Source organism: Macaca nemestrina, chromosome 16 (assembly GCF_043159975.1).
Source record: "Macaca nemestrina isolate mMacNem1 chromosome 16, mMacNem.hap1, whole genome shotgun sequence".
NCBI classification, from domain to species: Eukaryota; Metazoa; Chordata; class Mammalia; order Primates; family Cercopithecidae; genus Macaca; species Macaca nemestrina.
In genome coordinates, this window is record NC_092140.1 from 1,626,562 (window position 1) to 1,642,385 (window position 15,824).

Here is a 15,824-nt window from a genome sequence, read left to right on the forward strand (position 1 = left end):
GCCATTCTCCTGCCTCAGCCTCCCGAGTAGCTGGGACTACAGGCGCTGCCACCTCGCCCGGCTATTTTTTGTATTTCTTAGTAGAGATGGGGTTTCACCGTGTTAGCCAGGATGGTCTCGATCTCCTGACCTCGTGATCCGCCCATCTCGGCCTCCCAAAGTGCTGGGATTACAGGCTTGAGCCACCGCGCCCGGCCTGTAGTTTTTCTTTATTACTGGACATTATTTCACGGTAGGGACAGATCTGTTTTTATCTAGCCACTCTCTTATTGATGGAGATGATGTTTTTTGTAGTTTTTAATCTTATGAACAGTATTAAAATGAACATCCTTTTATGTGTCTTCTTGAGCATATTTATGGCCCAGTCTCGGCTCACTGCAAGCTCCACCTCCTGGGTTCACCCCATTCTCCTGCCTCAGCCTCCCAAGTAGCTGGGACTACAGGTGCCTGCCACCACGCCCGGCTAATTTTTGTACTTTTAATAGAGACGGGATTTCACCATGTTGGCCATGATGGTCTCAATCTTCTGACTTTGTGATCCGCCCGCCTTAGCCTCCCAAAGTGCTGGAATTACAGGTGTGAGCCACTGTGCCTGGCCCATGGGGATGCATATTTTATTTTATTTATTATTTTTTTTTATGGTGATGCATATTTTAAACTTTGATTCTGCCACGTTGTGCTCAGGAGTGCTTATCCAGGTTGACCCAGCTATCAGCTTTCTGTTATAATCCTCATTCCTGCGTCCTTCTCAACACTTTGTATAATAATATTTTCACGTAATGCACAAAATGTGCCATCTCACTGGGGTATTTATTTACATTTCCCTGATTACTAGTGAGACTGACCAGCTTTTCATGCTTATAGGTTTTTTTTTTATTTCTTCTCTAATTACCTGTTAGTTTCCTTTGCCCATTTTTCTTATGGATTTTTCTTTTTAGGAGTGAATCATGGATGGTTTTATATTTTCAGATTTTTATATATGGAATTGCTCTTTTAAAAAATTGTATCTTTTAACTTTTTTTCACGTTCTTCCAAACTTATAAAAAAGTTGGAAGAATAGTACAAAGAGTCATTGTACTGTTGACTGATCCTTAACTGAGACTCCACACAAGTTTTACCATGTTTTATCATAAACTAAATTTCTCTGTATTCTTGAATCTGTTTCTGGATTGTCTTTTTTCTGTTTGCTTTTTATCTGTCAGTGTTATTTAAATGACTCTACTCTGTGGTTTGAAATTTGGTAGAGGCAGTCCTTTTGTTCTTTTCACAATTTCTTTGTTGTTGTTTTTGCACATTTATACTTACATAGGAATTTAGAGTCAGCCTGTCAATTCTGTTAAAAGATATTAAAAATTTTTATGGGGATTGCGTATTGAATTTGGAGATTAAAAGGAGTTTTCAGGCTTCTTGTCTTCCTTTTGCTGAATGAACTTTCTTTAAAAAAAAAAAAAGATTGAAGCTTTGTAAGGTATGTTTTATTTCACTGATGGTTCCCTAAAGGTTTTCAAAGCTTTTGTGAGCCTGTATCTTCCTAAACGTTGAAATCATGAGTAAACTTTTTAACCCCTTCCTCCATTAAGATGAAGAATCGTGTCCATTTCCCGGGTTCTGCATACCTGCATGCACCGCCACACACCTTTTTTTTTTTTTTTTTTTTTTGAGATGGAGTCTCACTCTGTTGTTCAGGCTGGAGTGCAATGGTGCCATCTCGGCTCACTGCAACTTCCGCCTCTGGGGTTCAAGCAATTCTTCTGCCTCAGACTGCCAAGTAGCTGGGACTACAGGCGCACGCTGCCACACCCAACTAAGTTTTTTGTATTTTAGTAGAGACTGGGTTTTACCCTGTTGCCCAGGCTAGTCTTGAACTCCTGAGCTCAGGCAGTCCACCCACCTAGGCCTCCCAAAGTGCTGGGATTACAGGCATGAACCACCGTGCCCGGCCCTGCACTCTTAAGCTCTATACCTGTTGTTAAATCTGTGTTATTTTATATTTTTAATTTTTTGTATGCAATTTGTAATAAGCCACTATCCAAGTCAAGAAATAGCACTTATCAGTATCCCTATTGTGTACCCATCGTTGTCCCCTTCTCCTTAAAGGTAAACTTTATCCTGACCTCTGACACTGTAGTTAGCTCAATTCTTATTTTAAATTTTATATAATACTCAATGTTAAAATATATTTACATGTCATCTATAGAGGTATATTTGATATTCATCATTTAAATTTGAATCCTTATTTTTAGGTTTCTGGAAAGTATTATAAAATTATTTAGTTGACTTAAAGTTCTAGACCTAATTTTTCAAGATTAAATGGAGTCTTAAATTCTTGTACTATTTAGTTTTTATCATCATGATAAGGTTCTAAGGACACGTAGGTAATGGGCATTTCCTTTGGTAGAGTGAAGCTTATCATTTTTATTGCATTTATGTTCAGTTATTCCATAATTACAGGATGAGGTGAATTTTGGAAGCTGTTTAAAAACCTGTGCAATTGATTATTTAGAATGCATATTATAATTTTAACCAAGGAAGTGCAAGACTTGTACTCTGAAAACAATAGAACATTGTTGAGAGGAATGAAAAAGGCCTAAATAAATGGAAAGACATTCCATGCTTATGGACTGAAGATTTGATACTGCTAAGATGGCAGTACTCCCCCAACACGGGCCACGCTTTCAATGTTTGATATTGTTAAGATGGCAGTACTTTCCCAACACAAGCCACACTTTCAGTGTTTGATATTGTTAAGATGGCAGTACTCCCCCAACACAGGCCACGCTTTCAATGTTTGAGATTGTTAAGATGGCAGTACTCCCCCAACACGGGCCACGCTTTCAATGTTTGATATTGTCAAGACGGCAGTACTCCCCCAACACGGGCCACGCTTTCAATGTTTGATATTGTTAAGATGGCAGTACTCCCCCAACACGGGCCACGCTTTCAATGTTTGATATTGTCAAGATGGCAGTACTCCCCCAACACGGGCCACGCTTTCAATGTTTGATATTGTTAAGATGGCAGTACTCCCCCAACACGAGCCACACTTTCAGTGCAATGTCTATCAAAATTCCAACAGCCTTTGCAGAAGTGGAAAAGCTGATCTTCAAATTCACAAGGAAGTGCAAGGAGCCCTGAGGCCAAACAGTCTTGTAAAAGAACAAAGTTGAACAAACTTTCTGATTCTGATTTTAAAACATGCTACAATGCAGGGTAATCAAAACAATGAGATACTGGCATGATAGACCTCTGGGTCAGTGGGATAGAAGCGAGAGCCCAGAAGTACATCTTCATTTTTATTGATTTTCAATAAAGCTGCCAAGATGACTCAATGGGGAAAAAAAGCCTTTTCAGCAAATGATAACGGGACAACTGGATAGCTGCATGTAGAAGAATGCATTGGGATCTCTGTCACATACCATCTGTAAAGATTAACTCAAAATGGATCAGACACCTAAACTTAAGTGCCAAAGTTATAAAACTTAGAAGATATTGTGGTAAATCTTTGGGACCATGGATTTGGCAGCAGTTTCTTAGATATGTCACCAAAAGCATGAGCAATGAAATCAGACTTTATCAAAATAAAAACTGTGTACATTAAACGGCACTTTTGAGAAAGTGAAAAAACCACTCACAGAGTAGGAGAAAAGTTTATCCAAATCGCTTACCTGATAATGGTCTAGTATCCCAAGCAACTCAACAAGAAAAACCACTTTAAAAAGGATTTGAGAAGATATTTCTCCAAAGAAGATACAAAAATGGACAAATAAGCACAGGAAAAGATTATCGTTAGAGGGAAATGCAAATCAAAACCACAATTAAATACCACTTCACAGCCATTAGGTTCGTTAACAAAAACAAACCAACAGCCAGAAAATAACAAGTGTTGGCAAGGATTTGGAGAAATTGGAAACTGCATCATTGCTGGTAGAAACACAGAATGGTGTAGCCACTCTGGAAAGCAGTTTGGCAGTTTCTAAAAATATTAGATATGGATTTACCATGGGACCCAGCAGTTCTACTATTAGGTGTGTACCCACAGAAACGAAAACATGCATTCATCTAAAAACTTGCCTAGGAACATTTATAGCAGCGTCATTTATAATAGTCAAAAGTGAAAACAGCTCCAGTGTCCATCAACTGATGAATTGATAAATAAAATGATGTATATCCACACAATGGAATATTATTCAGCCTTAACAAAAAAATGAAAATCTGATACTTGCTACAGTGTGGATGAACCTTGAGAACATTGTGCTTTGTGAAATCAGCCAGACACAGAAGGCCATATATTGCATGATTCCATTCGTATGACGTGTCCAGAATTGGCAAATGCATAGAGATAGAAAGTAGTTAATGTTGTCAGGGACTGGGGGTGGGGAGGCAGAGAGGAATGAATGCCTGCTTAATGGATACGAAGTCTCTCTCCAGGCTGATGAAAATGTTCTGGAGTTAGATCTTAGGAATGGTTGCACGACCACATGGTAAATATACTAAAAGCCACTGAGTTGCCCACTTTAAAATGGTGACTTTTATATTATGTGATTTTCATCTCAATTAAAAAAAAATGTAGAAGTTCTGAGGGATGCCAGCTATGGTAGCTCCTGTGGCTCTTTCCTGGGCCTTCTCCCTCCCTGCTGGGTTGAGGTGCTCCGGTTCACCAGTGGAGTCATCGTGCCTAAGTAGAGCTCTGTAGCTCTCAGGCTGCACATCTGTTTAGCCACACATGGGGCCTTGCAGGAGTTTTAATGTGGACTGATACGGGCATGAGGATTTCCAAAGCCCTGCAGTGTGTCTGCTGTGCACTGAAACTTGAGGACCCCTGGCCTACCCACCCTCTGATTCCCTGCAGCAGCCCCCACAGTCGGGCGGGGACCTGCAAAGTTAGTTCTAAAATTGAGGTGATGGGAGGGGGCTGAGTTCAGAGTGCCACCTCCTTCCACACCAGCTCTGCACACTCATCTCCCTTCCACACTCACACTCGTCTGTGCAGTAGTGCAGGCTCCACGAAATTCCCTTGGAGGGAAAGAGTGGGAAGAGAGTGAGGGATAAACGATTGCAAATTGGGTGCAGTGTATACTGCTTGGGTGATGGGTGCACCAAAATCACACAAATCACCGCTAAAGAATTTACTCATGTAACAATGAACAAACACCGCCTGTTTCCCCAAAACCTATGGAAATAGAAAATTAAAAAAAAAATTCGCTTAGGAAGAACTCTGCTTTATCTAGTATGTCCAAACTGAATGTCACGTCAGTGATGTGGCTTATTTTTTAAATAAATAAAATTTAACACATTAAGAAGGATTAGTGCCTATTTCAAAACACCTGCAACAGCTTAACATCTGATGTGAAATGTGTGGCTCCTGTTGTGACAAAGGCACGGGTACTGTGGTTTGTTAGTCACATTTATAATTGAAGGAAGAGGTATATTTCAGATAGAGGTTAGTGAGGTTAGTGAAAGTAAAGATGAGATTAGTTTTCCTCCCAAGTCCACAGACCCGTGCTGTGCTGTCTGTCTGTGGGTCCTGGTAAGGGAAGCCCAAGTGGGAACAGGACCCAGGGCTTTTCTTTGACCCGGGCTTTTGCAAACATGAGAGATGCATGGGCTGGGCATGGCGCTGGTGTGAGAGCTCCACTTTCTGTATTGACCTGATACCTGAATTCACCTTGACCTCCAGTTCCTCCTGCCTGGGAGTCGGAGGATGCCTGTTGAATGGGGACGCGGTGCGTCTCCCTCTTGGCTGTGTCTGTACTACTGCTACTGCCTACTGCTGTTCCTCAGGGACTTCCTTACATTGGGCTCCTACCAGTCTCCGGGACCTCGATCTCTCTGTTGATGGCCCAGAGAAAAACTTCCAGATGACATCTGGGCTTTGCTGTGTCTGCTGTGGTGTCATTGAAAGCTGCCTCTAAGTCTAACATCTGAGATTTTACTTTTTAACAATAAAAAGGATATAGACCTTTAGCCCACGAGTGCTAAGAATGTTATCTAAATTTTATTTTGCTTTTATTTTTATTTTATTTATATCTTGTACATTTGCAAAGGCAAGACAAAAAGAGGGCTATAAGAGTTTGGAAGGTATTCTGAATGATTAAGTTGGAAAGCACTTTCAGCATATGGGAAAAGTATATTGTTTGCTCTTTTTTTTTTTTTTGTTGAGATGGAGTCTCGCTCTGTCGCCCAGGCTGGAGTGCAGTGGCCGGATCTCAGCTCACTGCAAGCTCCGCCTCCCGGGTTTACGCCATTCTCCTGCCTCAGCCTCCCGAGTAGCTGGGACCACAGGCGCCGCCACCTCGCCCGGCTAGTTTTTTGTATTTTTTTAGTAGAGACGGGGTTTGACTGTGTTCGCCAGGATGGTCTCGATCTCCTGACCTCGTGATCCACCCGTCTCGGCCTCCCAAAGTGCTGGGATTACAGGCTTGAGCCACTGCGCCCGGCATTTTTTGCTATTAAATGTAAGTACTGTGAAAATAAACCAAGTTTTTCCATTGTGTTACTACTATCTGGAGAAGCTGCATGGTGAATCCTTTCTATAACTAACCTGGCTTCTTCCCCCGTAAACTGAAGGTAAACAAGTTATGCCAATATATTCAAGTTACAGGCAAAACCACTCAGTTTCCAACTGCCCTTTGGATAGTAAAGATTAGGTGCTTCGACTAGCAGCAAGAAAAGATGGGACAAGTTAAAATTAAACTCTCTTGCTTTCAAAATTGGATTTCCAGACTTGATTCACATGTTTACTTAAATGCTGTGATAATATTCTAAAACTACGTCCTTGAATTTGAAGATCCACAAAGTATGGATGAGACAGAATATCTCTGGATCTATTTAGCACCCTTGCTGTGTTACTGAAATTTAAAAGTTTATCATATAAAGTATCTTACGCCTTTGGAATTTTTATGCCATACCTCTTGAAATATTGTAATTATAAGTTTACCTTGTAAATTATCCTTTGTTGTACAGAGAATCTGACCAATTTACTCATTCCACTGGTCCAGCTGCCATTTTATTTATTTTTATTTTTTTTGAGACGGAGTCATGCTCTGTCGCCCAGGCTGGAGTGCAGTGGTGTGATCTTGGCTCACTGCACGCTCCACCTCCCGGGTTCACGCCATTCTCTTGCCTCAGCCTCCCGAGTAGCTGGGACTAGAGGCGCCTGCCACCACGCCCGGCAAATTTTTTTTGTATTTTTAGTAGAGACGGGGTTTCACTGTGTTAGCCAGGATGGTCTCCATCTCCTGACCTCGTGATCCTCCCGCCTCGGCCTCCCAGAGTGCTGGGATTGCAGGCGTGAGCCACTGTGCCCAGCCCATTTTATTTTATCTAAGTGTGGCCTTAGGAGAAATCTCTTGGTAGCTGCCTGCATGATTGGCAAGTTGAAGTTGGAATTTTTTATGATTTGTATTAATGGATCTGATTTTTAGAAGTTGCTTGCTAAGAAAATTACCCTCTTCATTTCTGTTTTTAGTAGGGAGGCCTTGGCATTTGTCCAGCAATTAATGAGAAATCATGGTACAATTATGTTTTATTTTTTTTCTTAATTCTTTCTGCGTTTGACATAATGGTGAAAATTAAAGAACCTTGAGTGGAAAATGCCTTAGCAAAATAAAAGCGTATAGCAATTATATTCTGACCTTGGTTTTTTTCCCCTCTGTAACTATATATTTTTTCACAGAATTAATTATATTCTAAAGCGTACCCAGGCTCTCTGTTTGCTACGAGATGTTTGCTGCTAGAGTGATTGCGTGCTACTTTGCCCTTAGATGAAGCAGTGCTTTCATAACTTCTAAAGATGCCTGAATTGCCTGAGATTTTTTATGGTTTAAATTAAGTTTTCTTTATTGTTCATACTGATAGAAATCCGGCTGTACTCCAGCTATTAGGATAAATTAGTGTGTTGTCTGTAGAAACGAGCTCGTCTAACGGAATAACAGACATACAGTTTATATGCAGTTACTCTAATCTGTAGTATGGCAAGGTACAGAGCAGTCCCGGCATGAGCACGGTGACTTAGTCGCTGCTGAGATTACTCACGGGGGCTTATTTCTATCATGGACAATTTAAGTCTATGTTAAGGTGATGATGCCTCCGTGATAGTATTGCTGTTTACCCCTGAAAGGTAATGTAGATCACAAAAGTCTAAAATAGATCAGTGAATGCTTCAGTCATTTAAGTTGATACTTAAAGATAAGACATTTTAGTTGAAAATAAATGTAGCAGCCTCTTCCCCGTGGTCATAAACATGTTGGCACTTACTCATGTGCCTGCTGATGCAGGAGATTGGCTGTGCATAATTCATACTGTCTGGCCCTTAAAAGGATCAAATAGAAGATCTTGACATCATTAAGATTTAGTTTCCTGAAATACTTACTCTTGGAAGTAGATTTCTGTGAAAGAAAAAAATTCATTTTTAGTTGGTTGCCCTGGGAGAATGATGTTATTTAAAAAAACAACAATTTACTGGTAGCGTGTGTTCAGTGTTTGGCTAGAATTACTTGATTCTTTTATTAAACTATTTTTTTTTTCTAATAGAAAAGTATTTGCAGTTTAAACAGTGTTGATCACATAAGCACATACAGAGGATGAAGTTAAAATTTTCCAGTAACCCTGTCAGGACCAGACACATTCTGTTAATATTTGTATATACTGATTTTTTCTGTGTATTTGTATGTATCATATGCATAGTATTTTTTCAACTTACTTTGTTGAAGTAAATAATGAACATTATTTTATGCCATTAAATATTTTTTTGACACCAAGGCTTATTAAAATGATCTCTGAAACTCTATTTTGTGAATATAATCGTCCCGTGGTATACGAGGGGAATTGGTTCTAGGACCCGCGTGGATACCAAACTCCACACGTACTCATGTCCTGCAGTCGGCCCTGTGGAACCTGTGGGTTGGGAAAGTGGGCCTCCCGTACGAGCGAGTTTCACACCCCGAGGAGGCTATGTTTCTGTGTGTGCCGTTGGCTGTAACCCGCACAGTTCAGATTGGTGTGATTCAAGGGTCAGCTGTATCTGCGATTTTTTCCTGGGAAGAACTACGCTTTTCATCAGATTATTGGAAAGGGCTATGGTAGTTAAGAACAATCTATTTTTAATGACTACATGGTAATATTTTATAATTCATTTATGTATTCCCTTGTTTTTAAGACATTTAGCATAGCATATTGGAAGTATGATATATGCTGATGAAGAATATTTTATTCCAGTAATGCAAGTATAACATTTTATTCAGAGTTTATTCATATTCACAAATGAGACTGTCCTGTAATATTTTTGGTATTTTTCTAATCACATGTGCTACTGCCAGTTTCATGAAATCAACTGAGGCCATCCTATATGTATTTCTGTGGCCTATAATACATTAAGCAACCTAAGAATTATGTCTTAAAAAGTGTTAGTAGCTCTGTGCCTTAGTGATAGTATTTTGTATTTCCTGTTTCTTCTGAAGATACTGTTTTCAGGGTCTCCTCTCTCTTGCTTCTTGGGTTAATTTTGACCATTACATTTTGCTAAGAAATCGTTAATTTTGTATTGCTATGTAATTTTTAAAGATATTCGGGATTTATGGAAAGATCACCAAAAAGGCACTTGGGGTGTGATATGACTGAAATGTGTTTTACCGCCTGACTGGAGAAATGAGCCATGCATCACAGGGCAGTGCTGAGTCTTAGGCCTTCCAGCTTTTAACTGAAAATACTGCCAAGTGCTGAGGTCATGGTCCCAGTGCCATTTCTCCTTCAAAGGAAGTAGGGCTCCTTGGAGAAGTGGCTGATTCTAGGTATTGGAAGAAACAGAGCTAAGCCTGCATCACGATCTAGAGCAGAAAAGCAGGGCAGATCACTCGGGTCCAGTGTGAAGGACTCAGGAGCGGCTTGAAGAGGCTCCCCCTCCCCACATAGGAGATGGAGAGCCCCAGGAAGAGCATAACTGTGATGGAGGAAGCACTGAATATGCTTAAATCCACACTCTCATGATAATTAAAAACGAATTGGTTATCATTGGAGAATGTAAACAGAGGCATGTAAACAGATGCTTCCTCAGCATTTTTTGATATAGTCAAATGGTTTCCTCTTTTAATCTGTTGATATAATTAATTATGGTGATATTAACAATTCCTGATGAGGCATCCTTAGCTCAGAGGAAAGGATGGTGTATTCATTAAATGGGGCTGGCCCGGCCAGTAAAGAAAAAAATGCCATCTAGGAGAAAACATAGACTTCCCCCTTATAACATACTGTGTGCCAGGATTATACCAAGTTCCAGAGGAATTAAAGATCTAGGTAATAGGCCGGGCGTGGTGGCTCCTGCCTGTAATCCCAGCACTTTGGGAGGCTGAGGCAGGCTTGAGCTCAGGAGTTTGAGAGCAACCAGGGCAATATGGTGAAACCCTGTCTCTACCAAAAATACAAAAAATTAGCCGGGCATGGTGGTGTGCTCCTGTGGTCCCCGTTACTTGGGAGGCTGAGGTGGGAGGATGGCTTGAGCTGGAGGGGCAGACGTTGCAGTGAGCCAAGATCGTGCCAGTGTGCTCCAGCCTGGGCCAGAGAGTGAGACCCTGTCTCAAAAAAAAAAAAGATCTAGGTAATAAAAATAACTCAATAGAAATACTGAAAGAACTTGATGGAGAATATTTTCATAATCTAGGAATGGGAAGATCTTAGGAAGACAGGAAACTCCGAAACCATAAAGGGAGACAGACATTTATCTGTATATAACAAAACATAGAACCAAAATATAGACCATACTATAAACAATGGCAAATGATTAACTTGGAAAAATTAAATCTCTACTATTTAATGATTCACAAATGATCACTATTCCTAATGTACAAAGAATTTTTGTATATTGATGAGAGAACAAAATGAATAGAAAGATGGGTCAAGGGCATGAAAAGACCATTCACAGGAGAAGAATGGCAAATGGCAGTTAGAACTATGAAAATATGCTCAGCTTCGTTTTTGGTTAATGACAGCAATATAGGATAACCATGATTCCACCTAACTGGCAAAATCTAAAATGAGCCAGGATTGCAAAAACAGGACATCCTGCCCCTGGGAGTGTCAGTCTACACAGCTGTGTGGAAAGGAAACCTGGCATTGTCTATAAAAACTAAAAGCTACTTCAATTCAGCAGTTGTGCTTTTATAAAACAAGTTTATAGAAATAAAAGCGCTAGTCTGTTAGGGTGTATGACTGAAAAATGAGAATGGCCTCATTGTTGCAGTGGCAAGTAAACTGGAAGCAACAGCCATTGAATTTTCTCCTTACTACTCGGTTTCCTTTCTAACGACGGTGCTGTAGGTGCCCATCAGGGTCAGGGCAGGGGAGCTGTGTGCCAGTGAGGAAGAAAGCTCCTGAGCACAGATGGTTCCCCGGGGAGCCACACAGGGGTCCCTTCTACAGTGCCACCTGGCTGGTGCTGGCCCCTTGTACACGTGGGTACATGTACAGCAAGGTCTGCCCATAGAGCCTGGGACTTGTCTGTGAACAGAGGACCCCAGCCTGGGCCCCTCTGTGTTCCAGGCTTTGGGGCTCTGCAAAAGAGAGACTGCAAGGGCAGGCAGACTGATGGGAGGAGACACAGCTGCTGCCTGTGAGGGAGGGAACCCCAAACGCCTGCACTGTTACTGAGGAAGAGCTCCGTGCGGCCCAGGAAGCCTCAGTGTTAGGCTGCAGAGGCTCTAATGGATGTTCTGAGTCTCCAAGGAAGACATAACTTGTTTTTGTTATACTTTAGTTTTAAAAGTTTAGGAAATACATAGTTCAATTTAGAGAGATTTCTGTGTTTCATATAAGTTTTATTGTATAAATGGGTAAGAGTCCCTGTGTCTGGAGAACTTGGCTTTCTAGAATAACTTATTCTTTGATGTTGCTGTTGGTTATTATTTTGCCATAAATATCACTCTTTAATGTTTCCATGCCCCTTCGCTTTCAGTTTTTTGTAGCATCAGATCCAACAGTTAAAACAGATCGACTGTGGCATGACAAGTACACTTTGAGGAAATCGATGATTCCTTCATTTATTACGATGGATCAGTCTAGGAAGGTAGGATTAGAAGAGATTTTTGTGATTTTGATGTTTTATGGCTATGTATACTTGGATTATGTGACAAAACCAATTTCCATAAAACTTCATGCATTTTGAGATTGTTAATGTTCTGGAGATGAAGTAAGTGCATATTAATTGAATACATCAACATAGTATGTGTTCAGTGTATCTTTGAGTTACTAGAATTCGCTCCATACTGTAGCAGGTGCCTTGTTACTTTTCAATCAATAGCCAATTTGTCGCTTAGGAATATTTGTAGATTTGGGCAATCGTTTTAAATTTACATAAAGGTAATCATAGAATGTTTTTCTTTTTAGGTCCTTTTGATAGGAAAATCAATAAATTTCTTGCACCAAGTTTGTCATGATCAGACTCCCACTACAAAGATGATAGCCGTGACCAAGTCTGCAGAGTCACCCCAGGACGGTACGATGATGCTGGTGGTATGGTGATGATGGTGATGGTGTGATGATGGTGATGATGATATGAGGACGGTGATGCTCGCAGTAACAGTGATGATGATGACGTGGTGATGGTGATGGTGTGATGATGGGGATGTGATGATAACGGTGTTGGGGATGGGTGGTGGTGATGATGATGGTGGCGTGGTGGTGGCAGTGATGGTGGTGATGATGGTGGTGGTGTGATGATGGTGAGGTGACGGTGTTGGGGATGGGTGGCGATGATGGCATGGTAGTGGCAGTGATGGTGGTGGTGATGTTGATGGTGATGTGGTGATGGTGATGGTGTGATGATGGTGAGGTGATAGTGTTGGGGATGGGTGGTGGTGATGATGGCATGGTGGTGGCAGTGATGGTGGTGATGGTGATGATGGTGAGGTGATGGTGTTGGGGATGGGTGGTGGTGATGACGTGGTGGTGGCAGTGATGGTGGTGATGATGGTGATGATGGTGAGGTGACGGTGTTGGGGATGGATGGTGGTGATGGTGATGGTGATGATGGTGAGGTGATGGTGTTGGGGATGGGTGGTGGTGATGGCGTGGTGGTGGCAGTGGTGATGGTGAGGTGACGGTGTTGGGGATGGGTGGTGATGGTGGCGTGGTGGTAGCAGTGATGGTGGTGATGATGTTGATGGTGATGATGGTGGTAATGATGATGGTGATGTGATGATAGTAATGACATTGATAATTGTGATGGTGATAGTAATGATATGATGATGGTGATGATAGTGGAGGTGATGGTGATGATGATGTGCTGATGTTACAGATTACTTAAAAGTGTTTTTTGTACCATAGGATTTATAGATCATTGGAATTACTCTCTAAAACACCTGAATACATAGTATTATGTATGTATATGTGTAGTACTGTGTAAATTTTTAATTTCCTTTTTATACAGAGTTAAACAGGAAGTGTTGGAATAGGTATAGCTATTTTGTCCTTCTTAATTTGTGTTACTTTTTAAAATGATAAAGTGACAGTGTGCCAAAATAAGGAACAACAGAAGAAATATTTCTAATGGTAGCCCATTCTTTGGGATGCAAAGGTTTCGTTTGGAGAAGAGCCAGGACTTACTGCACTTGCTGTGTTTATTGCATTCAGAGTGCTGCGTGAGGGTTCAGCTTGTGTGAAGCGCTGAGGCTTTCCCTCGTTCTCTTCCTTTTCCCCATTTGCTGCCTGCCCCACCCTCAGTAATTTCATGCTGATGTTTTGTGTATGGCTAACTTACACTTATAGCTCTCCAGTTTTGGCTGTATTTGCTATTACATTGTCATGGTTCGTTCAGAAGGTTTACTTCGCGGAGGACACTGTGGTAGCTATTATATTGTCATGGTTCGTTCAGAAGGTTTACTTCGCGTAGGACACTGTGGTAGCTGTTATATTGTCATGGTTCGTTCAGAAGGTTTACTTCGCGTAGGACACTGTATTTGCTATTATATTGTCATGGTTCGTTCAGAAGGTTTACTTCGCGTAGGACACTGTGGTAGCTACAGGGAAGAGATGATGACTTCACCATGACTGTTCCTTTCATGAGCTTATTAGTTGGTCTTGGAGAGGAGATGCGTAATAAAATAACCAGTAGTCAGTAATAAAGGTGGAAAGTGATCAGGGATGTGAGATTTGCAGGTGAAGTGCTTTGGGTATTTTCAGGCAAGGCTCAACAGGAAGGCTTTGGAAACAGGCAGGAATTGCACTGGCTGTGGAGAAGGAGGAGAATTTGGTTGTGGGTTATCATGCAGCCCAGGACAAAGGAATAACGTGCATGAAAGTGCAGATGAGAAATAGGACGAATTAGACTTATCTAAAGATTGTAGTGAAAATAAAAAGGTGGAAGTTATTATTATTTATTAATGTGACAGACTTAAAGAGAGACAGACTAGGACCTGGTGTAGGAAGTAGGATAGGTTACTGGGTGTGGTTTTAGCTACGGGTGTTACTGGAATGACAGATGTTCTCTAACAGGACTTGGCTCTCCGGACAGGAGGGCTGGGGATCAGGAAGTCAGTGATGGCACTAGAACTCTGAGCTCATGAGGCCTAGTCGGAAGGGCAGCAGGGAATTTCGGAAGAGGATAGCACTGAGAGAGGAGTGTCATTTAGGGCAATTTGGTTTCCAGTAACTGAGAGGACTTACTAATGGAGGCTTCCAGCATGTATTGGAAATGCTGTACTGAAACTCTGGTTAAAAGTTAGGGCCAAGTATAGAGATTTCGGAAGCATTTATCTCACCATGGTAACTCAGGACAAGGCAGGATGGTGTAGCAAGAGCTCCCGTGTGGTCCAGGGCAGGTCCCTTTTCAGGCGTGTGAGAGCCATGGCCCCTCTCACCCTAAAGCATTCACACACCATTTTACATGTATTTTTTGGGGGGGAGGTCCATATACCCCAGATTCGTTCCTGGAATAGAGATAGATGTGATCCAGTGCAGATTTTGGGGAAATGCTTCTACATTGAAGAGGTGGAAGGAAGAAGAACCAGGAGAGCAGTTGTGTTCAAGTCATGACCTTTCATGGTGCCTAGAGAAGATGGCGCAGAAATGGCCTGTGCCTGGGACAGGGCGTCCCCACGCTCCTGCTGTGCGGGAGACTCTCCATGAAGGTTGCTGCTGCTTGTGCGAGCTCTGAGTCTGCAGTACTGCCGGCGGCCCCCACACCCACCGCCCCACATCTGCAAATTCAATCAACTGAGGATCAAAAACACTTAAAAAATGCAGCCATTAAAAAAATACAAAAAAAATCCACCCCAATAGTGTAACAGCTATTTGCATAGCATGTACATTGTGCTAGATATTATAAGTAATTTAGAGGTGATTTAATGTACATGGGAAGATGTGTGTAGGTTAGGTGCAAATATTGCTCTGTTTTATAGAAAAGACTTGAGCATCAGGGGATTTCGGTATCTGTGGGGGTCGTGGGATTGGTCCCCTGCAGATTCTGAGGGCGACAGGGCGCTGCTGCTTCTCTGAAATGACTCCTGCTGTCCCCATCGTCCTGTCCACGGCTGCCAGGGTCAGTGGAGAGCAAAGTTTCTGCTGTTGAGTGTTTATAGTATAACTGGGAAGATAGAAGATACAAATCCTAAAAGACTCCTAATAATGGTCAAAAAACAGGAGAACATGTCAGATTCATCTTTATCTGTGAAAAGGTTATGAAGATGTAAAAGTGTGAATAAAGAATAAAGAGTGAAAATTTAAAAACTGGAGCACGAGAGATGCCTCAACCCTGAAGGAGCAAAGAGAGTTCCGAGGAGGCTCTGGGTTCTGTGTCTTCATAGGCTGGTTTGGGCTGAGACTGATTAAGACTGATT

General features: G+C 41.6%; 1 protein-coding gene across 2 annotated transcripts in view; it reads left to right on the top strand.

Moving 5' to 3' along the window:
• LOC105485370 (tubulin gamma complex component 3) overlaps nucleotides 1-15,824 on the top strand; it is a 97,748-nt gene that overhangs the window by 44,015 nt on the left and 37,909 nt on the right. For both annotated transcript variants that reach the window (XM_071081007.1, XM_071081008.1), the window contains exons 12-13: nucleotides 11,945-12,055; nucleotides 12,376-12,484. In XM_071081007.1, the coding sequence (XP_070937108.1) occupies nucleotides 11,945-12,055; nucleotides 12,376-12,484 (220 nt within the window). The remainder of the gene's footprint in view (nucleotides 1-11,944; nucleotides 12,056-12,375; nucleotides 12,485-15,824) is intronic.